This window comes from Canis aureus, chromosome 1 (genome assembly GCF_053574225.1).
Source record: "Canis aureus isolate CA01 chromosome 1, VMU_Caureus_v.1.0, whole genome shotgun sequence".
Classification (NCBI taxonomy): domain Eukaryota; kingdom Metazoa; phylum Chordata; class Mammalia; order Carnivora; family Canidae; genus Canis; species Canis aureus.
The window spans coordinates 28,184,715-28,212,434 of NC_135611.1; the positions used below are offsets into that span (position 1 = coordinate 28,184,715).

At 43.6% G+C, this 27,720-nt stretch overlaps 1 protein-coding gene across 2 annotated transcripts; it reads right to left on the bottom strand.

Moving 5' to 3' along the window:
* Positions 1–4,902: 4,902 nt before the first annotated feature.
* ALDH8A1 (aldehyde dehydrogenase 8 family member A1) lies at positions 4,903–27,582 on the bottom strand. 2 transcript variants are annotated; one of them, XM_077893907.1, is made up of 7 exons: positions 27,268–27,575; positions 23,488–23,635; positions 21,817–21,972; positions 19,961–20,110; positions 15,592–15,848; positions 11,613–11,774; positions 4,903–5,964 (listed from the first exon to the last, which is right to left on the bottom strand). In XM_077893907.1, exons 1-7 carry the CDS (start codon positions 27,403–27,405, stop codon positions 5,512–5,514), a joined length of 1,464 nt encoding a protein of 487 aa, XP_077750033.1. In that variant the 5' UTR covers positions 27,406–27,575; the 3' UTR covers positions 4,903–5,511. The 2 variants fall into 2 exon arrangements, with proteins under 2 accessions (XP_077750033.1, XP_077750035.1); XM_077893909.1 differs by lacking the exon at positions 21,817–21,972 and having other exon boundaries at positions 27,268–27,582.
* Positions 27,583–27,720: the final 138 nt, after the last annotated feature.

Here is a 27,720-nt window from a genome sequence, read left to right on the forward strand (position 1 = left end):
ATCTTTGGCAGGCCAGGTGACCACTTTGTGCCTCAGCTGTCGATCGGGAAATGGGGAGTGACACGGGGTGAGCTCAGGATCCCTAGCAGCTACCTTGCCATGTTTCAGTGACCTCACCAGGCCTTAATGTTCCGAGGAGTATTTTTCATGCATTATTGGAAATTGTCGAGTCACACTTGAATGGCAATTATAAGATGAGGCTGGAATATAATGATACCTCCTGAAAAAAGATTGGACTGAGGAATGTGCATGAGGAATGCAATGAAGTGTGGGATGGGAAAGTGTATTCCGAGTGAGGACATGACATATCCTTTGCTAACAGGCAACATTAGGCAAATTCCCGATGCTTGATGAATGGCCAGCCGCAATCGGAAATAGGACTCTTCCCAGAAAGGTTGCCCATCATATTTTTGGCAGAAGCCTCAGAGTAGTGAGTGTGATGCTTTGCACAGGCCCTGGGGTGCGTCAGCACTGACTGGGGTGCTGACGAGCGTAGCAGCAGAGATTGACGACGTGAATGCTTGGACCTGGTAGGCTCATAACCACGAGGACACATTCCAGAAGGCTTGCTTTATTTATTTTTTAAGATTTTATTTATTTATTCATGAGAGACACAGAGAGAGAGAGACAGCGACACAGGCAGAGGGAGAAGCAGGTTCCCTGCGGGGAGCCCGAGGTGGGACTCGATCCTGGGTCTTCAGGATCACGCCTTGGGCTGAAGGCGGCGCTAAACCACTGAGCCACCCGGGCTGCCCAGAAGCAACCATTTTTAACCAATTCTAGTTTTAGGTCTTCCATGCCACAGAACTAGTCCATAAGTGTGTGCTTGTGTTTCTGGCTGTATCAACTTCAAATAATATTTATCTGTTTCCTATGAAGAAAGGTGTGTGCATTTAATACACTTTATACTCTGAACTCACCTGCATTTCACATTCCAGTTTTTGTTAGTTACATTGGCATTTTGAGATCTTGAATGGTTACACGCATCGCTGTCAGTGATCTGCCTCAGTCCTTGCTTCTGGATTCATCACTTTCTGGCATCATCAACCCATCAAATGGGGAAAGTAGTTGTCCAAGGGCTAATCTCTGGCTCACTCTTTCCTCTTCCTGACATGTCAGCTGATTAATATCATCATCCAGGCTTGAACCTCTATATTGTTCTGTCATTTTAAGTTAGTTTTCTGTACTTCATCTATAGCTCAACTTTAAAAATTGAAAGCCACTGAGAGACATTCATTATATCAAGATTATATAAATACTAATTGCAGAATCAATTAGTATATGAGGCTTATAAAGATAGAAATGCTTCGTTAGGGCTCCTGGGTGGCTCAGTGGTTGAGCGTCTGCCTTTGGCTCAGGGTGTGATCCCAGTGTCTTGGGATCGAGTCCCTCATCAGACTCCCTGCGGTGAGCCTGCTTCTCCCTCTGCCTACGTCTCTGTCTCTCTCTGTGTGTCTCTCATGAATAAATAAATTTAAAATTAAAAAAGAAATGTGACTTTATGTCACCAAAAATATCCATCCAAAAACTAATGGAAAAATGGATTCCCTTTATTTAGACCCTTTCTCTTTTTCCAAGTCATGTCACATTTCAGTTCACTTCATCCTATGATCACTTCTGAACGGTTTTTGTTCCTTTTATTCTAATGGAGTGAATAGACATGTGGACCTTTCTAAGGATCTACGATCATCCAGATTGTTACACATCTTTTCAGTCAGTGTTCGTTAATCACCACCTCCTGCCTACTGTATCCTACTTTGGGCCAACTGCTTTCTAGGCCTGTTTTACTGCTACTATTTTGAAATTTCTTTTCATTTTGTGCCTCAGCAGTTCTGCTGTTTGTTGGATTCGTTTTTCCTTCTCCTGAAATACATCCCAAGTCACACAGGGAAGAGTAAACAGGAGAAACTTCCTGAGTCATTAGCTTATTTTGCCTGGATTCTGGAGTACCAGACTAGCTGGCAATAAAATTAAGGTTCAAAATAATGTTTCCTGAGAACTTGGAAAGCTTGCTCCACTATCTTGTATGATGACAACCTCATGCTTGTATTTGTGGGTGCTGGGGGTTTGTGAGGGGACTGTTCTTGCAGGTGTCCTGGTCATTTTCTCGGCAAGCTTTATGCTAGGGATTCTTTAATTTCGGCAGAATAGTTCCTGGCGCATGGTGAGTGTTTTTCATCGGAAAGGTATTTTTTAGTTCAGGGGTACTCCTTTGTATAGTTTATTTGCTTTTCTACCCCTGTACTCTCAGCTCAGGTGAATTACATCTTATCGGCTTTCTGGATCTGTCTTCCGTCTCAAATTCTCACTTATATTTTCCCTTTCTGTCATTCTCTGCATCCTGAGCTATTTTCTCAACTATAGCTTCCAGATTAGTATGTTAGCTGTCAGCCAAACCAATGATTCCATTCTATTGACGTTTCATTGTGGGGGGTGGGGACAAGGTTTAATTGTCAAGGCGGGTCTCCTGTCCCTCGCTGGCTGCTTCTGCACAGCAGCCTGAGGCTGCGGGCGAACGTGCTGCGCACTCGAATCTCCGAGACGGATTCGATGTCTGATTCCTTCTTCTTTATCTGTTTCTCCCACGGTGAGCTGCCCTTTCACAATCTTAGTATTTCTCTCTTACCAAATGTTCCATGATCCTTGGTCGATCCGTAATAATGGTGAATAAAACGCCTACGGGCTGATTATCATACGTAGCCGGCAAAGTTCCTCTCCGTGGGTTGGAAGAACAGGTCCGCCCAGGGGAGGCCTCTGCGCGCGGCCTGGGGCGGCTGCGGCTCTGGCTGCTCGGGCTGCGTGGACGGCCCCGCGCCCACACTCCCAGCCTCCCACCTGCTCTGACCGCCGGCCAGGGTCCCGAGTCCGCCCGGGCTCGCCAACGACCACGCGGGACGCCTGCCCCAGGAGGAGCTCCTGGATGTTGGAGCCCCTCGTCTGTGCCCGGGGGGCAAGGGCAGGAGGCAGCGGCTCCCGACTCCCGGGAGGGCGGGGAGGAGGCATCTGAGCGGCAGCTCGGACCAGTGTCCTCTACCTAATTCCTGGACACTCCAAGGACAATCAGGCCTCACCCAGACCTACTGGATCTCAACCTGCACGTGTACCAGAGACCTCAGTGGCTGGGAAGCTGAGCTAAGCGAGCTCAGAAGCTCGGCTACGCCAAGCACTGACTCCTGCTGCGTCCATCCGCCACCTCTGAGGGCGCCTCTGTGCCTCTGCGGCTCTGCTGCGGGAGGGGCTCTGCTGCAGGAGGGGCTCTGCATGGTCTCCGCTGCTTCTGTGAAGCTCCAGGCTGCCCTTCACCATGATCCACTTTCCCTTTTTGGTATGTACTTCCTCCGTGTGAGATAGTATAGCAAACACCCAAGCACCCATCACCCAGCTCAGAAATAAAACTCAACAGATGGTCATTGAAACCCCTGGGTCCGCCATGAGTGTTTCCATCATGAGTCCTGAGCCCCACAGGGCAGGGGGCACGGCAGCCCTGCAGCCACAGAGGCGTTGCCCTGCTGGGACTCTGGCCCTCTCCCACACAGACCCCCAGAACACCCTTAATGGACCTGAGGCCTGAGATAGCGTTGGATGCCCTCCAAGCGGGAGGTCGGGGAACTAAACTCACCCACTTGCGTAGACTAGAACAGATGAAGAAAGGCCCAGTGGGGTGCTAAGATGTCATAGCTGAGACTATAGACCAGTGTTGGGGTAACAGAGAAGAGCATCTGGTCAAATATGCGTTAATGAGATGGCCTCGGGAGTCGGGGAGAAGCTTCGAAAGATCTGAAGAAACACAGACGAGGGAAATGGCATCCAGAATGTCTGTTAGCAGGAAGCAGTGTCCTCCACAAGACAGGATCCAGAGCCCAGACAAGAAGTGACAGGAGCAGGGCAAGAGAACAGTCTTGTAGGCAGAAATCCAGCATGGTGGGAGGTGGGTATTGAGGCATACGGAGCAAAGACATTCAGCTGCCAGAATTTGAATCAAGACACTACACCAAGTCCAAGAACAAAGATGCGGGTACTTAAGAGACCGGGAGTTGCTGAAATTCTTCCTACTGACTCTTGGAATTGATCCTAGACTTAACTAATGAAGACTCTAAGGGCCTGAGCTGGAGAAAAAGGCAGGTGAGAGAAGAAGAGGGGAGGGAAGGAGAGGGAGAAACTAGGAACCAGATGTGATCCGACACCATCACCTGACCTCAAAAGGGCACAAGCATTCTTCAGCATTTGTGACAAGCCAACATATCCAAAAACCTACACAAAACTGTGAAGACTATTCTGTCCTCCTGCCCCAACCCAAACCCCATCCATTTACACCACACAACGAATAATGAGGAAGACCTTGTTCCATTCCTGGAAATTGTTTTGAGCACCTTGTGTGTACCAGGTGCTGTACTGTGAATGGGGACTTCAGGGGCGAGTGGCACCTGCCTGGGCCTTCAGGCAGTTCCTGTCCAGCTGGGCAGTCAGATATGCAAACAGAGGGTTTCAGTTGGTGTAGGAAGTGTTGTGCCTGAGGAGTTCCTGGGTCTCACGACTGCATGGGGCAGGGGAGAGGGGGAGAGAGAGAGAGACATAGAGAATAGACCCAACACAATGTGTTCCATGAACCATGTGTGTGGCTGCTTCTGGAGCAAAACTCAAGGCGAAGTGTGAGGTGGTCAGAGATCATGGCTGTGGAGACTGAGAGCCAGCTCTGGGTTCAAATCCTTCCTCTGCCCCATACCATTCATATGACCATGATCATTCTACTTTAATCTCTGTAAATCTCAGTTTTCTCCTCTCATCATTAGGGGATCCAGAAAAAGCCATTAGAAATATCTTGATTACTTTGTATAAAGTCCATACCCTAAGAGGATGAAGATAAAGAGGAATAAAGGATAATTCAAGAAGATATATGCTATATTCAGCCCCTAAACTTAACATTTATTCTTTTAGGATTTATAGGTTGTCTCATGAGATACAGACACGAAGAATTGGCATTGATTAGACCCCATAGTAGAAATGGATCAAACTATTTCCTCTTCTTGCTTCAATTTCCCTCCAAAAGTAGACATTATTTTATTTTTCTTTGTTCTTGTTTAGATATATTTAGTGGGAGCTACCATATATGCCTGCTCTGACAAATTCCATGTTATGTTTATCATCATTTACATATATATGTATATGTGCATATGTATATATACTTAAACATGAAAAAAATTATCTGTAAATTTCCAAGAATTCAGTCAAAATGATGAAAACAAAAAGTGAAGACACAACAGACAAGGAGCCTGACAATTACTTGGCTTCCTTTCTGTGCCTCCCTGTTCAGAAGTCTTCTCTTCTTTGACTCCATAGTGAACATAGCCTCTCTTTGACAGCAAATTAAAGTACTAATTACTGAGGAGAAGGTAGAGAAAACCTGCTGTGCCAAGTTGTGGCTGGAATTTATGCTGGTATATCTGCTCACTGCACTGGATGACTGAGTCTACAGCCAAGCATTGACCATAACAGCTTCTCTACTGGCCAAGATCAGTGTTTAATGGTGATGGTTTTGACTTCAGTGAAAAATTCATAAGAGTCCTTGCCTCCTTCTCTACCCACCCCAGAGCTCTTCATCCCCCCAAAAGGGAGGTTCAGCTCTCTGATGAGCCAGCAGTTGGTCCAGACCAAGCCTGACTGCAACTTCTTAGCTACCCTGTGAACACGGCCTACGTTGCATGACCACACTGTTGCTGCCAGCCCATATTTAACGCTGTTGGCTCTTTGAATCACTTCCTCTTCACTATCAAAGGGGACGACACATGTCACTGGACCAAATATCTCTTCCTTCATGCAGCAAGATTCATCCTTAATGTGTGTTATCACTGTGGGAAGCATAAAGTATCCTCCTTGATTCTTGGCGGGGAGACTCAATGTATCTACCCCCTCACCACACAGAATTTGGGCCCCTTCCGAACGGGCTTTCTTGATGTAACTTCTGACCTGGGTGGGGGAAAAACTCTGATTAGCAACATTTTACCATTTGAATTGACACAAAGCAGCAGAAAATACAGTATTTTTGAATCATCTAGGAAAGGTCATTGCTAAGAAATATAAAGTTGATTATCTTATTGCTCAGCTGCTAACCCTGAGGACTGACCATCATTTGGGCATTCAGCCTTCAAACGTAAGAAGAGGGGACTAATTTATTTACTGTCTAAGTCCCAGACATGTACATAAATGCTTTTCATACATTCTCATTTAAGTCTCTCAAAACTCTATTACATATGTTATTATCTCTTATTTACTGATGATAAAATTGAGCCTCAGAAAGGATAGATGGTTCATACAACTAATAAACAGGAAAGCTAGAATTCACACTCAGGTTTATTCAGTCATTAAATACACAAAAGAACAGTTACTCACTTGGGGTAAGAGGGAGCTTTGTCCATTGCAGAATATGGGAAGTTGAATGATGTATAGATTTTATGAAAGACCAAGATGCTCTTCAAAAGCTAGGCTTCCAGAACAAATAATCTCTAACTTCTGGTCTCATTATTGATTATATTCTGAAAATACATCTAGGTAATATAGTATAGCTGACTATAATGGGAAATAAACTATGTAATATGTAAACCCGGTGACTTGAAGACAATGGCAGATATTAATTAACAATGGTTGTAGGCAGCCCGGGTGGCTCAGCGGTTTAGTGCCACCTTTGGCCCAGGGCGTGATCCTGGAGACCTGGGATCGAGTCCCACATGGGGCTCCCCATGGGGAGCGTGCTTCTCTCTCTGCCTGTGTCTCTGCCTCTCTCTCCGTGTGTCTCTCATAAATAAATAAAATCTTTAAAAAAAAAAAAAAAGGAAACATTCAGCTATGTTTATCTTTAAAAAAACACAATGGTTGTAGAAATGACTCATTATAAAATAATATGTAATGTTTATATATCGAAATTTCATTGCAGTCACAATGATACATTATCCTACCCCCAAGGGGTATTATAAACATGGGACAAGTAGAAAAGCAATCCCCCAAATTAAAAGTATAGGACAACAGTTAAGCAGTACACCAAAGGCAGGGTAAAATTTTGAAGTCATATTTTGGATTCCTACTTATCACATATTTATCTGAGCATCCTGCTCCAGTATTAGATTATTACTCTATTGTACAACTATATTCAATGTAGAGCTATGTGTTTGCCATGTAAAAATTAAAAAGTAATGTTGTTTTATTATTAAAAATATAATAAGTAATGTTGTTTTATTATTAATTTTGCTCTAGTTTATAGAAGTTAATAAGCCATGAAGTCAAAGACTTTTAAAAAATAGAATACTTGGAACAGCTCTGTATTCCTCTCTGCTACCCATTTCCCCCCCACACACGCAATGACCTCAAACGTCTCCCAGAAAAGCCATAGTTTAGTTTGTGGGTAGAGATTAAATTAGGTCTGGACTTCTCTTTCCCCTATTCTCTTGATCCTCTTGAAACAACCCATTCATATTAATTAAAAGATGCCAAAGGCAGCATAATGCATAAACAGGGGAAGTTGAGGCAAAGACTCCAGGGGCACCTGCTGCACAGAGGACCAGAACTTATGTCCACGATTCAAACATGGAGCAGCTTTAGATCATCTCGTCTACATAGAATTTCATAATCCTCTCTTAGAGGCTCTTGGATAATAAAATATGGAGGAAAGTATTAGTTTTCAAATTGTGAACTTTTCAAAATTTTTCATATATAAGATGATTCACACTAAAATTTATTTCCTGGAGAAAGTGTCACTGGATGATAGAATGATATCTACATTAGTGGCTCAAGAACTGAGATTTTCAGGAAAATCTAAACAAAGAAAATGTTGTGACTGGTAATATGCCATAAAACGTAATAAATTATTATTATAAAACTTTTTTTTTTGAGAGCATAAAGGAGTTAGCACTTGGTAGCTTTGCACATAAAATCAGAGGATGGAGGTCAGATGGATGGGCTGGGGAGTGCAAGTGTTCAAATCCCAGGGCCTCTTCTTTCTTGCTGAAGATTTTTAAATGCTCAGTTTCCCCTCTGAAAAATGGTATTAACGTCCCCACCTATTCATAAGATTAGATAAAATGTATGTAAAATATTTAGCATAATACCTAGAATGCAGTAAGTCTTCTGAATGCCTGTCACTACTGGTGCTATTGGTGAAGGAGGTAATGGTATAACAAACCATAGATCTGATGCTTCCCAGCTAGGAGACTTCAGAACTGCTCCTACCCTACACATCAAGGTTTTTTTTAAACTGACAAAAGAAGACAGCAAACTGCAAAAGTGGACCTTTGTTAGGCCTGAGGCCTGGCCCAATTGGGGAATGCACCTGTGAATTTCCCCATTGCTTCCGCCAGCCTCACTGTCCACACTCAAGATTTCCATCTCCAATTACCTATATCTTTGGGCAGGCTGGCATATAGCCAGATTCTCCAGACAGCAAGTGGAAAAAAATGTGAGAGGGTAAAAATAAAAAAAGAATAAAACCAAAAAACAACCCTGTGAAACAGGGAGAGAGCCTTTTCTTCACTCCTTGAGGACAGTCGCCTACATCACTGGGAGGCAGACAAGTCACACATCCACTTAGGAGCACGCTGCATGTCCATGAGTTTCTGAGTGCTTTGCCATTACAGAACAGCTTCTACATATTCCAATTGGATTCTTCTGTTACTGCATCACTATCTATTGTGACAACCACACAGAAGATGGACACAAAGTAAGTAAGAAGTAGGATGGACTCTACAGGGCTAATTTGATTCAGAGAAGACATAGACAAATGGCAGAAGAGAAGTGGAATACAAAGATGGCATCCAGACCCCCCTTGGTTCGCACTCCCAAAACTTTCTGTTTTGGGCAAGGAAAGATGACCACCAGTGGACCCTGTCCACTCCTTCTTTGATCCCAGAGGGTTTAGCATACCAAACTGAAAAGAATTCCACTGAAAAGGCCACATTTACACTTCCCTTGCTGCTTCCATTAGCTCTCTCTCAAGGGCAGAGACACCCCAGGCCTTCTCACAAGCATTGATCTGAAAGCCCCCCATTGTGGGTCCACCTGATGGGAGATGTTGCTGGGGGGAGCCATGACTCCTTACATCTAGGCACACATGCTCAGGATGGAGCAATGAGGATGGCAGATGTTGAGGAACCCTTTGAACCTCAGCAGGATTACCCTGTGGCTTCACACAAGAGAGGAAATGGAAGTCTGCCTGAGAGGTACTCTATTCTATTCTAGGTAGGAGGGGTCCATATGTAGAACCAGAAACAAGAGAGCTCCATACATCACAGCAGATGTATCTGTGGTGAAGAAATGGGAATACCATTGTTAGTGCTCTTCCCTAGAAAACTAAAAATAAAATAAATTGGCCAATGATAGAAAGCTATTTCTAAATGTTTAACTGTGTGTACAAAGTCTTTCTTCTTAAAAGCAGTAGAGCCATGGAGCTTTCTGAGATGAGTGCAGAGTAATTAACTGTAATTTATTTTAATAAGGAAGTGGCTGAAAAGATTATTTTCTATAAGGATCAAGTAGAAAGTCACGAGAAGTTGATTGAAAAGTCTACAGTTTGGTTCATAGTAATGTGCTAATGTGGGTTTCTTACTGTGGACAATTGTATTGTGGACATGGAAGATGTTAACAAAAGGGAAAGCTGCATGAGTGGATATAGAAACTCTCTGCCTTATCTTTGAGATTTTTCTATACATCTTAAGTTATTCCAAAATAGAAATTTTATTTCTTTTCTTAGTTATTTGACTGAGATAGAAAACATATGATGGTAAGAATATATGGGAGTTTTAAAAACTTCTGTTTGGAAGATAAATATGGGCTTATGTTTGAATGTGGTCAGAAAAAAACTAGTAACTGTAAGCTTCATCCTTTTCAGAATTATTCACGGCACCTAAGTATACTACACTGAAATGATATAGTAAGAAAACAAAGTCCAACCAATGTGTTAAATAAATGCTTGTCCTTCCAGCAAAATGTAGTTTCATAGAAGATGGCAGTTCTGGACTAAGATATGTGAGGGGGAGGTTGACACCAGGCCTAAAACTTCATCAATGATCCAACTCTTAAAAAAAAAAAAAAAAAAAGAAAGAAAAGAAATATCATTTGTGTTTTAGATCTATTAGGATTCTTGGCTTTTGTCCACAGCTTCTGTGGCTACAATGCTAGAAATGTGAGAATCCCTCCCGATGTCCTACAGGACTGTTTCACACCCTCCCCTCCCTTTTGAACCCTCAGCATCTTTTCCCCTCCTCACCCTGCTTCCTAGTTCACTGAGAAAACAGAAGGAATAAGAAGAAACCATCAAGCTACTACTCCCACCGCTTAAGAGCATCTGTGTTCCACAATGTTGTAAAGGTCAAAGTTAAAATGTGTTAATCTGCTAAATGTGTGCAGTATCAAAGATGTCTACAGACTTCAGTCAAGGCTCTGTCCCTCACTGGCTGACTGGCAGGAGCATATTTTCCTTGGTGGTCTCAGTTACCACAGCTGAAGACAAGGTCCTCCAGCTCCAAAATCCTATGACTTATTTTGAGAGTCACATCAGGTGATATATTAAAATGACCTTAAAGACCTAATTTCCATAAATCAGCCAGAGACCATCAACAACTTCTCCCATGTAGACTATCACTAGCCCCACCCACTTAAGGACCACATAATTTAGATCATGCATCCTGGCATGTCCAGAATTCTAACTTCTGTAAGCCACGGGCAGAACCCTTTCCACTGGGAACCTTTATCTATGGAAATTCCTGCCACCTTGAGTTCACATCATTCTTATGAGCTGATCCTTATGTTTTGAAATTTATCTTCCTCACTCTCAATGGCATCTCCATGCTGATTTCTCAAATTTATTCATTCCATGTAGATGCTGTTTTAACCTGAACTACATTTGTGTATTCATATCGAACATTTGTAGACTCTGTATCCAGAGACCTATAGGTCAGAATTTTTTTAAGAATAGGGTCATAATTCTTACAACCCAGAAACTGCACTACTGGGTATTTACCCCAAAGATACAGATGGCAGTGAAATGCCAGGACACCTGCACCCCAATGTTCATATCAGCAATATCCACAATAGCCAAACTGTGGAAGGAGCCTTGATGTCCTTCAACAGATGAATGGATAAAAAAAGATGTGGTCTATATATACAATGGAATATTACTCAGTCATCAGAAAGGATGAATACCCACCATTTGCTTCAACATGGATGGAACTGAAGGGTATTATGCTGAGTGAAGTAAGTCAATTGGAGAAGGACAATCATCATATGGTTTTGCTCATACGGGGAATATAAAAAATAGTGAAAGGGATTATAGGGAAAGAAGGGGAACTGAGTGGGAAAAATTAGAGAGGGAGACAAACCATGAGAGACTCCTAACTCTGGGAAATGAAAACAGGTTGCAGAAGGGGAGGTGAGGGAGAGATGGGGTGACTGGGTGACGGGCACTGAGAAGGGCACTTGATGCGATGAGCACTGGGTGTCATACTATATGTTGGCCAATCGAACTTCAATTAAAAAAAATAGGGTCATAATTAACAACATTTCAAAGCACAGAGTATGCTATGTTCTGCACTGAGCTTCTCCCCAGACTTCTATTGAAGAGATTTACTTACTTTCTCCAAATGAGCTTTACTTATCAGAGCTCCCATGCTGGCCAATGGATCGGAGGGAATGCCAACTTTCCACCTTCTGGTAGCTTCTACAAACTTCTCCAAAAATTCCTCATAGATGCTCCTCTGAACAAAGATTCTGCTGGTACAGAGGCAGATTTCACCCTGCCAAACAAGAATGACACATGAGGACAATGACAAGACACAGTCCTTCATGGATAGGTCACTCTGCATTTCTGAGCATCTGCCAGTTACCAAGCTCCGGTTTAGGCAATGGGAGACACAGATAAACAAGACAAAGTCCCACCACAAGGAACACATAGTCCTGTGGGGAAGTCAGGCAATAGCATAAGTACATGAGCTCAATCAATAATATAATTTCAGGTCATGACCAAAGCAATACAAGAAAAATGAAGCAGAGGATGAGAATAAATATCAATGGAAAAGTGCCACTTTTACTCCTTTTTAGTAAAAGGAGTCCTGGAAGGCTCTTGTGAAGAGGGGGTATTTGAATTGACACTCGATTGTCGTGAAGGAGCTAGTTGGGCTAGATGTGGAGGAAGGCAGTTCTCAGCAGGCAGGGTAGAAGGGCTGTTTGCTGCAGGGGTGAGCCTGCAGTGGTGCAGTGTGTGAGGCAAGGCAGGAGCCAAGCAGGGCTGAGGCCAGGAGTGGAGGCAGGAATGGTGGTAGGCAGTGTAGGAAATGAGGGCCGGGGGTGAGGAGCAAGGCAGTCCATGCTGAGTCCCAGAGGCTCACAAGGAGTTTGCATCTTGCTCCCGGTATCATGAAAAGACCATGGAAGGCTTCAAGCAGCTGGATGATAGGATGGGATTTACATTGTTAAATGATCACTCTGGCAGCTGTGTAGAGAGTAGAAAGGAAAGGAGTGGGATCAGAGTAAAGAGAGTATTCCAGAAGTCCAGATAAGTGGAGGTAGCTTGGACCAGGGCGGGAACAACAGAGATGAACAACATGATAGGCATCTACTGACATCACCAGATTCGTAAAGGAACGTGTGACCCTAAGGTGCAAGAAAACTGGTATTGATGCTCTGCGAAAGTGTTGAATTCCAGGATATATTTTAATAATTGAGCCAACAGGAGTGATTGATGGATTAGTGAGATATAAGGAAAAGGGAAGGTAAGAACAAGGGTGAGTCCCAAGTTTTTGATGGAGCCTCAGAGCAGATGGCAGCCTTCTTCCCCAGAAAGGCAAGGCCAAGGCAGGGAGAGGAAAGGTATTGTACAGAAAGGAAAGGGAGAGAAATCAAGAGCTCTGCTTTGCACAGGTCAAGATTCAGATGCCTAATAGAGATATTGGATGTTCTGGGCAGAGGTGCTAACAGGTGCCTGAGTGAAAAATGATCTTCACTATCATTTGAATATAGCATGCCATCATTTACAAACCACAGTCTAGACATCTCAGAGCATTATGTATGTATGATAAGTATCTATCTGCATAAATAATATTTTTACCACATGAATATTTGATCTCCACAATAATCCTAAGGATAGAATATTTCTAATTATTTTGATAGTTGTGCAAAGGTGTATTGTCCAAATTAAATAGTCACTGTTTGAAACAAAGAATTCTCTCTGCAACCAGAATCACCATTAGAATCATCAGCATATCTGGCTTGGGAAATCTGCAAACACAAGTGCCCTCTGCCATGTGGAGAGGGAGGGTGTGGTAAAGAGAGTTGAGGGGTTAACCAATCAGGGTTTTCCCGATTACTTAGTGCCAGGAAAACATAGGTAATACTAGGATCTCTAGTGGCATGACTTTAGAGGAAATGAGAAAAGGGAAATATTGTTATTGAGTGCCTATTGTGTGCCAGGCACCATGAATTATTATGAGTTATCTTACAATATTATCTTATAACTCATAATAATTCTGTGGTGTATTACTTTTCCCAGTTTACAGTTAGAAAATGGAGCTTTGAATAAACATAAGCCCGAGGCCACCAGGCACGAGAAGTTTCAACTTCAGTCTGAGTGATGTTGAAGTCCACATTCATTTCCTCTGTGTCTCACAGCGTGTCTAAGTCTGTGTGTGCCCCGAGCCAAAGGAGACCACGCACGATAGAGATGTTTCGAAAGAGCCCGTTATATTCAACTGAGGAAGAAGAACTCACCATGTGGGACTCATCTCTGCGTTAAGGAAAAAGAAAACAGCCCCTCTGTTTTGCCTAAAATCTGTGATCTTGAATTAGCCAGTTGGGCTCCTGTCCTCTTCCCCACTGACATTTAAAATACCCCTCAAGAGGAAGGCTCTCAGCAATGTCATGTTCTTGCACAATTCTGGCAGCCAAGAAGCTACAATCCATTTTGGCAATCAGAGTGCATTTACTTTCAAGCAGTTTTCATGTAATGCCCCCTCAGCTGTTTCTCAGTCCACAGCTTGTCCCTCCCCTTGTTATCACTAAGTCACCAAAATGCTTGATTTAATTGTTTGTTTTGATACTTGTTTATTTTATTTTTTTTAAGATTTTATTTATTTATTTGAGAGAGAGTACAAGCAGGGGAGGGGAGATGGGCAGAGGGAGAGGGAGAAGCAGGCTCCTCACTGAGCAGAGATCCCGAGGGACTCTGGGATCATGACCTGAGCCAAAGGCAGATGCTTAACTGACTGAGACACCTAGGAACCACAGATACTTGTTTATTTTAATGATTAAAATAGCTGTATCATAGAATTGCAAGTCTATTTTCTAAAATCTAAAATGTAAGTCTATTGATCCAGAAATATATAGAGGTATATAGAGAGATACAGAATGAAGCCACTTTCTCTAAGAATTACTGTGAGAGAAATAATTACAATTATAATGATCACGAAAATAACCACTGTCAAGAACGGTGTTCATTCTACACTCACAAAATTGCTACTGGAAGGCATCATTATCGCTTCCATGATTTTATAGGTAAAGAAATGAAAGTTCAAAAGGTTACAACAACTTAAGCAAGTTAAATAAAAATATCTCATTTCACTTATCTTTCTTTCTATACCAATTCTAGCTCTTTAGTTAATTCTTTGTTCACTGCTAAAATTTTTAAAGAGCAGATCCTTTGGAGAAAATCATTCAGTGTTTGTGCACTCCTGCTCTACCCTAGGCCTAGTCCTGGGTGTTGAAGGTCAAATGTGGCCCCAAAGCAGACACAGATGGCCTCTTTGTGATGCTTACAGTCTGGTCTATCTGGGTCAGCATTCCTAAGCCTTTGGATGCCTGGTCTCCAAGAATCTGCTGAGTACTGTGGCCTCCAAAAAAATATCTACTACACAATTTGAGGAGATGCAAAGTTGCCCATGACCCCAACATAAGAAACGTGCCCTAGACTGGCTCAGGCATTTATTTCTAAGTGTGTGCTGCATTTGGGATGCTCCTGGGGGAACACAAGATTTATTGGAGATAAAACATTTAGACAGCAAAAAGAGAATGGGGGTAACTCTATGTGTAAAGGGATGGAAAAGCTTGGAGAAGCAAAAATTCAATCATTTTGCCCATGGCTGGTACCTGATAAAAGCTGTGTAACTCAAGAAGAGGAGCTTGCTGAACAGGAGCTGTGATTCTACAAGACCACAGATTGGCATTGAGATAAAACAGATAGGGATCCCTGGGTGGTGCAGCGGTTTGGCGCCTACCTTTGGCCCAGGGCGCGATCCTGGAGACCCAGGATCGAATCCCACATCGGGCTCCTGGTGCGTGGAGCCTGCTTCTCCCTCTGCCTGTGTCTCTGCCTCTCTCTCTTTCTCTCTGTGTGACTATCATAAATAAATAAAAATTAAAAAAAAAAAAAAGAGATAAAACAGATAGTCAACAGAATAACACAACTTAATAATCTCCTTTCACTGAAATAGCACCTACTATTGACTACTAGTTGACCTACTAACTCCTGGCTTTGCACTGTGATGAAACAGATCCAGTCTGACAGGGTCACAAAGTTTAAAAATAAACTAAAAACAAAACAAACAAACCCAAAGGACACACCTGGTTGGCAAAGCTGGACTTGACAGTCGTCGGAATACACTCCTCCAGGTTGGCGTCCTCAAAGATGATGGCAGGGTTCTTGCCCCCCAGCTCCAGGGAGAGCTTCTTGCAGTAGGGAGCACTCAGATGTATGATCCGCTCGGCTGTGGGCTGACTCCCCGTGAAGGAAATGAGGGGTACCTCTGGATGGGCCACCAGGGCCTCACCTACCCTGGGCCCCGTTCCAAACACAATATTTACCACACCTGGTGGAACACCTGGCCAGGAAACAGAACAGAATCCAGGTCTATATCTGGTTAAGATACAGAAACAGTAACAGAAATTATAATAGTAATTCTCCGTGTGTTGAGAACTTCCGGTTACACACAGGTTCTCCTTGAAAATCCAGTAGCTTGCATGGGCAGGAGTAGACTTCTATGGCTGTCTCTAGTTTAATAGCAGAGCACCCTAAGTGGGATTTCTCCAGGTGCTTTGTCTTAGAAAAATTAAGAGGAGAATATTCTAATTAATCCATTCCATAATATTGACTAGGCATCAGGGGCTGAAGACACAGAGATATCCTCAGGCAAGTCAAGCCCCATAGGGTAGGAGGGCCCTGCCCTAAGTTGGTGTTCAGGAGTCACAATTCAGTGTGAAAAGGTTAAGTGGAGGGAATAAGAGATTGGCTGTCTTGGCCCAGGGAAGTGAGGGAGGGCTTCCCCAGGAAGGTGAGCTTCAGTTAAGGGTCTTCTGTCCCATGATAGGGATGTATCATTACACTCTAGGACTACCTTAAAGTATTAAGAACACCCAAAAACAGATGCTCCAGATTTTCTAGCACAAGACCGTACTGCCCTACATTTGTATTTTTTATTTTAATGTGTTTATGGCTGTACCTATTTATTGCCTAGCCATCACTGGGAGGTGCGCTATCTCAGGGCAGAAATGTCCTGTCTGTGTTTTGCTCCTCACAGCCTTCCCTGTGCCATGGCCTAGTTTGCCAGACAGATTAATACCCATAAGAGCTTGCATTCACTGTGGGACCATCTTCGCAGGAAGTGATTTAGATCTCCCAGCAACTGGATGAGGCAGGTCAGATTGATATCCTCATCTCACCCAAACCGAGGCAAAGTAAGGTTAAATAGCAACCCCTAGGAGGCAAAACTGGGTGTAGATGGTTAACAAATACTTAGGTGAATGAATGAATGAATGAATGAATGAATGAATGAATGAGTGCTTCATGTACATTATCCAATTCAGAAATGGTCCTTGACTCTGGAAAGCTTTATAAGTCCAGAAAGAAAATCTATGTGCAAATATGTTGTGTCCGGGAAGCTCTTAAGGTTTGTCTGGAGGTAGCTCAGTTTATTTTCCATGTTTCTTCAGCCGGGAAGTACAGAAGATGCAGAAAACCTCCAATGTGGAAGGCTTTTGAACTGTTTCCCCGCCCCTCATATCTTTCCCTGTCCAGGTTAGACAGTCTCTCCTTAATAGAAACACACCCCACTGGATTAAAACTATCTCTTCCAGAATATGCTTTTAAAATAAATAAGAAGTTCTTCTTGAAGATACATTATTATCCAGAACACCCTCCCACAGAGCCAGAGCCTTAGCCTGATCACTTGAGGGGACAAACGAGACCCCATTCAGGTTAGCCTCAGAGACAGGTATGAAGAATCAATGGCTCCTGGTGGCAGAGCTTCACCTCTAGTGGCCCCACCTTTACACACAGGTGCACACTGCACACTTACTGAATACACCCAACCCCAGTGTGGACCGATCCTGGACCACGGGGTCACTGCCATGGAGGACAGCCCCAGGGCCAGGCACCATGTGAGAGCAGCTGAGCCCTGCGTTGGGTCAAAGAGGAGGCTCAGGAGAGGGGCCCCTCACAGCAGTTATGGGAGAGAAACAAGGACAAGTTTCTCAGCATTTGCAGGCTGGGGTCTTGCAAGTGGGCTTGTGAATACTTGCCTGATATTTTCAGATTGGGATTTGGGGGCAAGAGAAGGTGGACTACTGGGCTTTATAAATCCTGAAGGCAAAAATGGATCAAATCATTTCTAATGTATACAACAGCATTTTAAAGAAGAGTGAAGAAAACTTAGAAACACCACACACTTATCAAGCAGGAAAATGAGTTCATTTCACCAACTGCCTTCTACGACTGCATCAGCGTTTCACATTTCCTTGAACTTTGGTGTTAATATGTGAAGAGCTACCTACTGGCCATTATTTTCAGGACCACTTTGCAATTTGATCAAGACAGGAATGAAATTTTTCTAGAGATATCTGCCCCCTATTCTTAAGATGTACCGGTTATCAAAGAAAGAAGCCACTATATTGGCAAAGAGTAATTCATTACAACTCAGACTAGGTGGCCAATGGACAAAAAGGGCCATAACATTCCTCCAGCGCTAGGATGTGCCAGGGTGGCAACAAGCTTCAATGGGGCAGAACAAAAATAGGAGGGGCCAGAAGTCTACTTTCAGTGGATACTCAAGGAATGAGGGCAAACATTTGGTGCCCCTCAAGAAGAAATGAATATTCTAGAATGTTAAAGACGTACTCACTATATACTTTTTTAAAATGATTCTACTTCACAGGAAGTCTGGATGCTCAGGACTCAAAGACTGGCCCTTTAAATACCCAGAATGCACCAACAAATCATTTTAGCTTTCTTTTTCTTACAATATTAAAAGAGTCTCTTACAGATTCTCATTCAAATGGAGAAACTGAGGGCTCGAGACAGGTGCAATTTGAGCCATCCACTCTCCATGTCGGCCAGAGGAAGAAAGTTTAGCAAAGCCAAGCAGAGGCAGGGAAGGAGAGAAGAACCGTCTTGACATAACAAGCTTATTCATTCACAAGAAATAAGATTAATGCTGTGCAAATACATGGAAACATAAAACTCTCACACAGATCAGGTTCTAGGTGTATGGAAGGGAAGAGTGCTTAGGGACAAGAAATCATCATAGGTCAAGAAGTGGTTGACTTCAAGAGAGAGTGGTTCTGGGAACACAGCTCTGTGGCACCACCCTACCTGTACGTGTGCCCTCCCCCAACATGGATCACAGCTGAGCATCGGCCCCACTTATATCCACTCAAGGGAACCAACAGTCAACAGATAGGGAAGAAAGGCCTTGGAACTCTGTAGACATAAGGCACTTAATTTTGCGAAGAATGGCATTAGAACACTGGCCCTCGTTTAAGGAAGGAATGACATGTGGAGCATGGGAAAGGTAGGCACATTTCTACCATACACCCAACCCCCCAGAAGCCTACGGCATGCATAAATGTCATCCCAAAGACTGAAGCTGGGAGGCCTCATTCCTCTCAATATAATACAAGGGAAATGGGCAGCTAGACTAGATCATCAGGCCACACAGTTCAACCTGCCATCTAAATCCTGGAGTAAAGAACTGGCCCAACTTTCTTGGAAACCAATATGTATGTTTTTGCTTAGAGAGATAAGGTATCCAGGAGAGGGAAGTACCACCTACTTTATGGATATGGGTGAGCTCAGCATTACGTTCTCCATGGGCTTGAAGGAGGTATGCACAAGCAGAGGCTGATAAGCAGGAAGACACCCAACAGGCTGTCCCACCACCACCTGTCATCCCACCCCAGGGTGTGTGACCTGAGCTGAGGGACCTAATAATAGCAAGGGGCTTTCTTGTCACAAGCTAGGGTCTTCTGACACCCTCAGGTCCTGGTGCAGTGGCCAACTGTGCAGAGTTATACCCCAGAACGTAACTAGGAACATACCTTGAATGTGACCATCATGCTGCTGACACAAAGAGAACAAAGAGCCAGACCATATCAGCTTCCACAGGGTGGCTCCAAATGAAGGGAAATCTAAGGAAGGTGTATTCAACTCTCTTGAAAATGGTGATTTCCATGAGTATTGTATAACCAAACAAACCAGAGAAGTACCTAACAGTAGTCTTGTTTTCATCAAGATTATCATGTGGCTCAAATATAAAATTGAATTTGACCATTGAAGACAATCTCTGGAGCAGGCTAGTGTCTGATTTGATTGGGTTCTTTAAGCCTGCTGTCATTTCAAACTGCGCTATGAACAAACAAACAAACAAACAAACAACTGTGCTATGGTCTTACTGCCTGCCAACCACATGCTGGGGGAGCTGCTCCTGCAGTAGACATACAGGGGTGAAGAGAGGAAAAACTGTGAGCTAATCCTGTACATGAAGGGGATTTCTTAGAAAAGAATCAGAGAAAGGAAAACCAAAGATGTCAATGGAATCAATTTTGCTCTATGCAGATTCTATTCAAAACAAGATTTCAGCGACACCGAGGTGGCTAAAGCCCACAACACTTGCAACCCCAAAGCCAATCCTGTGCCTCTCCAGACTCACAGCTAATTTACCTGCTTTCTCCAGGAGCTTGCACATCATCCACGCAGTCACCGAAGTCAGCTCGCTGGGCTTGGCTATCACGGTATTGCCAGCGGCGATGGCTGGTGCCACCTTCCAGGTCAGCAAGTAGAGTGGCAAGTTCCAGGGGCTGATCAGACCAGCTACAAGGGCAGGACAGAAACACTGCCACCAGTGGCATGCCTCCCAAACTAGACTGGCCAAAACTGGGTTTATTAATGTGGAATTCCTTCACCCTGCATAAAACTTAGGCTTACTCTTCTAAAACCCCAAACTTGGGCAGCCCAGGTGGCTCAGCAGTTTAGCACTGCCTTCGACCCAGGGCGTGGTCCTGGAGACCTGGGATCAAGTCCTGCGTCGGGTCCCTGCATGGGGCCTGCTTCTCTCTCTGCCTCTCTCTCTCTCTCTGTCTCTCTCTCTCTCTCTGTCTGTCATGAATAAATAAATAAAATCTTAAAAAATAATAATAAAGCCCCAAACTTTGCTTACTTGTAGCCAACTGCAGGGAAATAACTCCAAAACGTATGTATTGCAAGCAACTGTGCCTTTTAACACTATAAATCAATAGTTTACTGTGAGTTTTGAAATTTTTAGGCTTTTACCTTCTTTTTAAACTTCTCTCTCCTTCATCATCAAACTGTCTAGCTACTATTTCTTGTAAGTTTTTTTTAATCACTGTTTCTAATCCATTGTGGATTAAAACATAAAATCTCAAGTTTTTTAGAATTATTGGTAAAATAAGAGCAAATGGGTTCTGAGTCTGCCCTGTGGGGACCGTCCTGTTAGTAAAGCCAGTGAATTTTGACGTATGGACTATAAAATCCATTTTGGTTAGCCAGAGGATTTTTTTTAAAGATTGTATGTATTTATTTGAGAGAGAGACAGAGAGAATATGAGTAGGGGACAGAGAAAGAGGGAGAAACAGACTCCCTACTGAGCAAGCAGCCCAATGCAGGGCTCAGTTCCTGGACCCTGAGATCATGACCTGAGTGAAAGGCAGACACCTGACTGACTGAGCCACCCAGGTGTCCCTAGCCAGAGGACTTTTTAATAAAGAATTCTCTCTAGGTTCTCACTTGTATCATGACCAGATAGGATTGCTAAATAAATAACAGAAACGGCATCTAGAACTTGTCTCCATGCAATATTCTGAAACCATCCAGGTTTCCAACCATAAAAGACACACACACACACACACACACACAATCTACCTTATGAATAGGTAAGTGGATTCATCTTATTATATACTCTTCCCTTAAACCTATGCTGTGAAAGTAAACATTTATTTTATATGATTGTATTTCTCATTAGAAAATCTTTTCTTTAGAGGATAAGAGAATATTTTTCAGCATTATATATCACCATAGTTCTAAGAAGGAGGTCTGAGCTTTTCCTAATTCCTTCAAAATATTATTTCCAAAGGATTCAAATGACCAAAGTGGTAATATGACCCATTTTCTTTCCTTTTCATTTATTTTCTTTTATCCTATCATAAAACGTAACTAAGGAACATGGGTGTTTGGTGGTTGGAGGAACAGTGACATCTAGTGGTGTTTGGGTCATTGCTCATGTCCTCCAAAAGAGCGGCCAGGACCAATCGACTGTTCCAAGTGTCCTACCTTTACTAATTTATTTAATTCACATTAAAATAGACGAATCTGAAATCAAACTGTTCTCCCGTTTTTTCAGATAAGACTCCTGAAGGATGCAAACGTCAAGAAACTGGCCCTGCACGCTCCCCCAAAGCCGTGCTCTTAACTACAAGCCGTCTTAACTTTCAGCCCAGGTGGGAGGTGTCCGCGCTCGGGCTCGGGCTGGGGCTCGGCTCCGCGGTGCGGGCGGCACCCACCGATGCCCACGGGCGCCCGCACGGTGTAGTGCACACAGCCCGCGGGGTCCGCCTGCGTGCACTCCGACGTGTGGTGCAGGACCGACGACGCGAAGAACCGGACGTTCTGCACCGCCCGGGGGATGTCCATGCTTCTCGCCAGTGTGACGGTTTTCCCTGCAAGGAGTCAGGCGGGAGCCTGGTCAGCGCGCCCGCAGGGGCCGTGGAGGCGGGACGGCGGCCCCAGCTCGCAGCGGCCAGCCCGGGCCTGCAGTGCGCTTTCACGAAACTGGGAAATAAGTGGGTATGTGGTTACAAGAGGAGGTGGGGGGGGGGGTAAAATAGAGTGAAATCATCTTTGCTTCGTGGACTGAACAGTTCGCAGCTACCATGACTTGGCCAGATGCCAGCCACTCTGCTCACAGCAGCTCGTTCGATTCAAAATCACCAAGCTTTGCACCTAGCGACGGAGGCTAGGGCGGCTCTATCTGCAGACGCGACGAAACCACGCGGCCTAACAGATGATGTACAGGAAATGTCTCCCCCACGCAGCGTGGAGCCGTGAAGACGGGCACGCGCAGAACCCTTGAAGGGACCCTGCGGAGACTCTGTGCTCACTCCCTGCGTGCCCCATCCAAGTCCTAGCTCCTGGAATGAACACAAAGAGAAACATAGCTTTTCTGGATTGTTCCTTAGTTGCCTTTGGTGACCTAGGGGCACTCCCTGAGGCCAGCAGCACCAGCAGGAAACATCTTCTTCTTAAGGGCTTGGACTCAGGCTGCTTCCTAACTTTAAGCTGATTTACAACATCTAAAAGATCTCCGGTTTTCCTAACAGATATTACTGCAAGGATTTATGGACATTTACCCCATTACCCAGGCCTTTGGGAAGGAGTTAAAAATTGGGAAGTGGTGGGCTCCTGGGTGGATAAGTTGGTTAAGTATCTGCTTTCAGCTCAGGTCACCATCCTGGGGTCCTGGGGTGGAGCCCTGCCTCGGGCTTCCTGCCTCTGATGCTCCCCCTGCTTGTGTTCTCTCTCTCTTTCTCCCTGTCTCATATATATATATATATATATATATATATATATATATATATATATATATATATAAAATATTTAGAAGAAATATATATATAATATTTAGAAGATATATATATATATATATATATATATATATATATATATATATTTAGAAGTTGTGTTGGGAGTGCAATACTGACAAATTGGATTCTTTCTAAATAACCTGACTGTAACTGTTCTTCAATTACTTTCACTTTGAAATGGTCTACCTAGAATTGGTGGGGAATTGCATGCTCATCTCTCTTCTTCCTCTCTCCCCATATCCACGCCCTTTGCCAAAACCCTTTGCAGTGCCTTCCACCAAATGGACAAAGCGTATTTATTGCCTTGACCTGGGAACTTAGGCTCAGCCATGCCTGCTCAGGCCATCAGAATGGGACAGAAGTGAGCCAATTGCAAGCCTTCTGGGTGTTTTTTCTGTCCACCTCCACCTCTTCCATGAGGGGCACAGGTGTGGGCTAGCCTGATGGGCCCAGGAGGGCCACTGTGGAAGTGCCCTGAGTCCCCATCCATTGTGGTTAAGAGGCACCAGGTCACCCGACAACTGGAATGAGGGTATGAATCGCCAGCATCCGAGTAATCATACTGCACTTTCCATAAAGCACAGCCCTCACCTTGGTCTCTGGATTCCGCCTGGGCCAGCTCCTCCAGGGACTGCTCCAACAGGTCGGCCAGCCGGTACAGCACCTTCGAGCGCTCCTGGGGGCTCCGGGCAGACCAGCCAGGAAAGGCTGCCCGGGCAGCCTCCACCGCCGCTTCAATCTTTGAGGTTGCAAAAAGGAGAGGGTCGCCTTTAGACTATTGCTCCTGAGGTTGGACGAATCCAGAATCCACAGGTCCACACACACATAATTTTTTTCTGCCTCATTTCAAATATCCAATGCTTCCGAGTGCTGAGTTACCTGCAAAGTGGTATTTCCGTGATGATGCAGCAATCAGAACGAAGCTATTTGAATTTTAATAGATGCATGTTTTCAATCATGTAAAATATAGAATTTTTTTGGAATATCATATGAGAGAGAAAACTTCATCTAGGTGCGTGGAATTTCTAAGTCTTTTATCCAGCTGCAACCTATCTGACAAAATCTAAAATTTCATTTGAAATCATATCCTCAGATCGTCATTTCCACTTGCAATGACTAATCATAAATTAACCTTTATAAATAAAAGAGTAGGCTAAACATACAAATTATTTCAAGTAACCTGTTTTAAAATTCTGTACCATGACTATGGCTATGCCTATTTTGCAGATGAGGAAATCAAGGCACAGAGAACTGAAGTAATTTGGCAGAGGTCACACAGCTAACAAGTGGCAGCGTCAGGATTCAGACCCAGATCTCTGTGGCTCCCAAGGCCAGAGCTGGCTTGCTGTGGCATAGCCATGGTCCCTGCGCCCTGCCTGGCTCAGCCCAGTGAAAGATGCCCCTGTGGGAAAAGAGGGCAACTGTGTTTGGACAGATTGGAAACCTGGTTTTAGAGCAAATCCAAAAGGAAACAATATATGGAAAGGTTCGAGCAAGGCCAATTCTTTCAAGGCAAGATAAGTCTCTGGCGAAGTCTAAGGAACATCTTTACGAGAGATGGCAAATCCATAGCCTGTGTCTCAACCCTCTTGCCTCTCACATGCAGAACAAGACTTTATAATCACTCACGGCTTTCTCCCACCCCTGGGCCCAGGTCCAGCCTCACAGTCCTTTTCCACAGGCTTCTGGACCCTGAGCAGCTTTCTCGAATCACGTGATCTGACAATTCAGCCGTCCTCTCCCACAAAATCTGATCAACACTCCTCCTTTGTTTTCTTTGTAAACAGAATCACTTCCAGCTGAGCTAAATAAAGGATAAAATGATCTTACTTATTAACTTCTGGAAAAGTGGTATTTTTGGTTCCAAAGATGAGTCTCTACTGCAGACTTGCAGACAGGTTGAAGGAATAACATGGGCTGTGGTGCTCTTCCACCAGGAACTGCAGCCTCCTCGAGGCCTGCTGGCAGCCAACAAGAGCAGGGCTCTTTCCTACCAGGGTCCGTGTAAAATCTAATCTTCCTGATGTTGTCCATGTAAAATCTGAGCTTTTTGCTATACAGAAAAATCAAGTCTAGTCATATTTTGTAAGTTGCCCTATGTCTGTGTAATACAGAATACATGTTAATGTAACATGAGCAAAAGCTAATACCTAGAAAGCATTTACTAAATATTAAACACAAAGGGCTTTACATATATCACTCTGTTTAAGCCTCAGAATAACACTATAAGGTAGGTATTATTGTTATCCCCATTTTATAGGTAAGGAGACTGAGGTGGAAGGAAATTCAGCTCTAAGTCAAGACCATAGGTACTAAGTGGTGCAGTTTGTCTTTGAAGCCAGGCAGTCTGACTCTGGCCTGTGCTTATGACTGCGAAGCTACAATATAAATGCCACCATGAACGTGTGTGTGTGTGTCCATGTGTGTGCGTGTGTGTGTGTGAGTGTGTGCACGCAGGGTGTGTGTGGTGTGTGTGGCCACTGATATAAGCATCAGAGATGAGAATGTTAGCTCACTGTCGTCTGTGGAATAACGATGATGACGGCGTTTTATTTGCAGGTTGTTAACGATTCATATTAGAGGTGATCTGTGTTAGAAAGCTTAGTAATGTGGAGCACAGGGAAAAACCTGTTAGCAGCACCAGCAGCACTTTTTTTGAGAGACTTTCTGAAGAATTGGGCACATAGTTTGTAATGTGGATGATATTTTTCAAGCCAGAAAAAAGTGGGACTTAGGGGATCATCAGAAAGGATATTTGCAAGTTAAATTGCTGGGAAATCCAAAATATTTATTCCTCTGCTAGCAGATGCATCCATCATTCTATCTTCTGAAAAGCCATGAACCATTAGCCGTAGAAAATATTTCAAAGTGCATTCATCATATTTGTCATTTTTAACTTCAGTTTGTAAAACACTCTGAGACCAGGAGAGCTATTAAACAGAAAGATGGATTTCCCACATCCCTCCCCGTCATTCGAAACAAAACTGTGAGTTACAGGGTAACCAACAGATTAGCCAATGTTTGCTAACTTTTACCCACAAGTCTAAAGGTTTCTTTTAATGCAAGACAGGCTTAAATTATTAACAAAAGAGAAATAATAGCTTAGTATATATGAAGGCTTATTTATATATAAATATTTGTATATGAAGGCTACAATTATCTTTTAAATAATCTTGCTCTGTGTGCCTTAAAAAATAATATGTGGGGGTGACTGGGTGACACATTTACACTGTCAGTGCAATCATTGATAACTAATCACATATATCACCAACATTTTATAAAATTCTCAGATAAAATTAATTCCACATCACTTAAACAATTTTAATGTTTGTGCCATTAAGCACTTTGATTAAGAAAAAGGATGGGATGGTGTTAAGTTTAAAAGCAAATATATATGGGAATTTGATTTTGTATTTCATCATTCAAATGATCACTTTTACTTTACTAGATATTTTAAAGACATAAGGAATTATTAGAGGATAATCTAAAATAAACCCCTGGGTTTTTCACTTTTGCTTGTTTTAGTGAAGTAACAAGTTGTTGTTGTTGTTGTTTTAAAGAAATCCATGAATATAGTGTCAACGTTAGGTAACACTTGATAACGAAAAGAAAGCAGAAACACTGACCAGTCTTAACAAATAATATTTTTTACTAGACCCCCTAATAAGGAATGTCTGAGAAATGCATCGTGTGTCAGGCTGCCTAAATTAAATCACTTGCTTCTGCTCACAGCCGTCTGGGTTTTGCCCCAGGTGTAAATATCAAAGTTCATGTGAGGCCACTTTGCTTTCATATCAGCACCTATTTTTGCTAACAACAACAAAAATACAAAGAGGATTTTCACCTTTATGAAAAAAAGCCATTACCATTCTTACGTACTTCTTTCCCAAAAGCAAGGTGGCATAACAGGAACTTTCTGAAAATGGAGGATACTCTTCACTTTATGCAAACACTCCCCCTTTGGATAATGAGGGGAAACCTGCATCCTAAAAGTCCCATTACAAAGCAAACCTTCCCAGAACTCAGATCTTCCTTCGGCTAGTGTTTAACAATTCTACACCTTTTCCCAACTCCCTTGCTCCCAGAGAAGTAAGAGACGTGTAATTCATCAACACATGAAATACATTTCAGTCTTCCCTAAGTGGATATACTCACCTCTCTCTCTCTCTCTCTCTCTCTCTCTCTCTTTTGAAAAGATTTATTTATTTCATTGTGAGAAAGAGAGGGAGTGGGGGAGAAAGGGGCTTTGAGCATATTCGGCACTGAGCACAGCCCGCTGCAGGGCTTGAGCCATGACCCCGAGATCACACAGGACCTGAGCCGAAACCAAGGGGTGCTCAGCCGACTGCACCACCCAGGCGCCCCACTCACCTCTTCTTTTCCACTGTTTGGCACTCGGCAGTACACTTCTCCCGTAGACGGATCATAAGAATCAATATATGAGTTACAAGGTACAAACTTCCCATTAATGAAGTTCTCCAGTGTCATAAGTGCATTTGTTCCCGCCATGGCGGAGGCCACTCCTGTCTTTCTCCTTGGCAGTTCTTCTGTTAGGTTCCCCCTGAACCCTTCTCTACCCTGAGTTAGCCCAACCTCACCTCCAGCCCCAACGTCCTCATTTGCCAGTCAGTGAAAGTGGGAGGTGGCCTGACACTCAGGAGTGCTCCAGTCTCCAAACCGTGAGGGAAGAGGATTCTGGAACATTTCACAGACTTCCAGTACATGATCAGAAAGGGATAGTACTATGGTAAATTAATTCAGCTTATGTGTCTGTGGCCCTTTGAAATGTCAGAAGGCATCCGAGTTATCTCCTTCCGTTGGGTT

What these genes read in the sequence shown, in the direction of transcription:
- ALDH8A1 (XM_077893907.1), bottom strand. Translation starts at nt 27,405, where the DNA reads ATGGCGGGAACAAATGCACTTATGACACTGGAGAACTTCATTAATGGG. An exon ending in CAAGCTCCTGGAGAAAGCAG is followed by an intron (nt 15,849 to 19,960) that starts GTAAATTAGCTG and finishes TTTCCTGGCCAG; the next exon opens with GTGTTCCACCAGGTGTGGTA. An exon ending in GTAAAGCTCATTTGGAGAAA is followed by an intron (nt 5,965 to 11,612) that starts GTAAGTAAATCT and finishes TCCCCCACCCAG; the next exon opens with GTCAGAAGTTACATCAAGAA.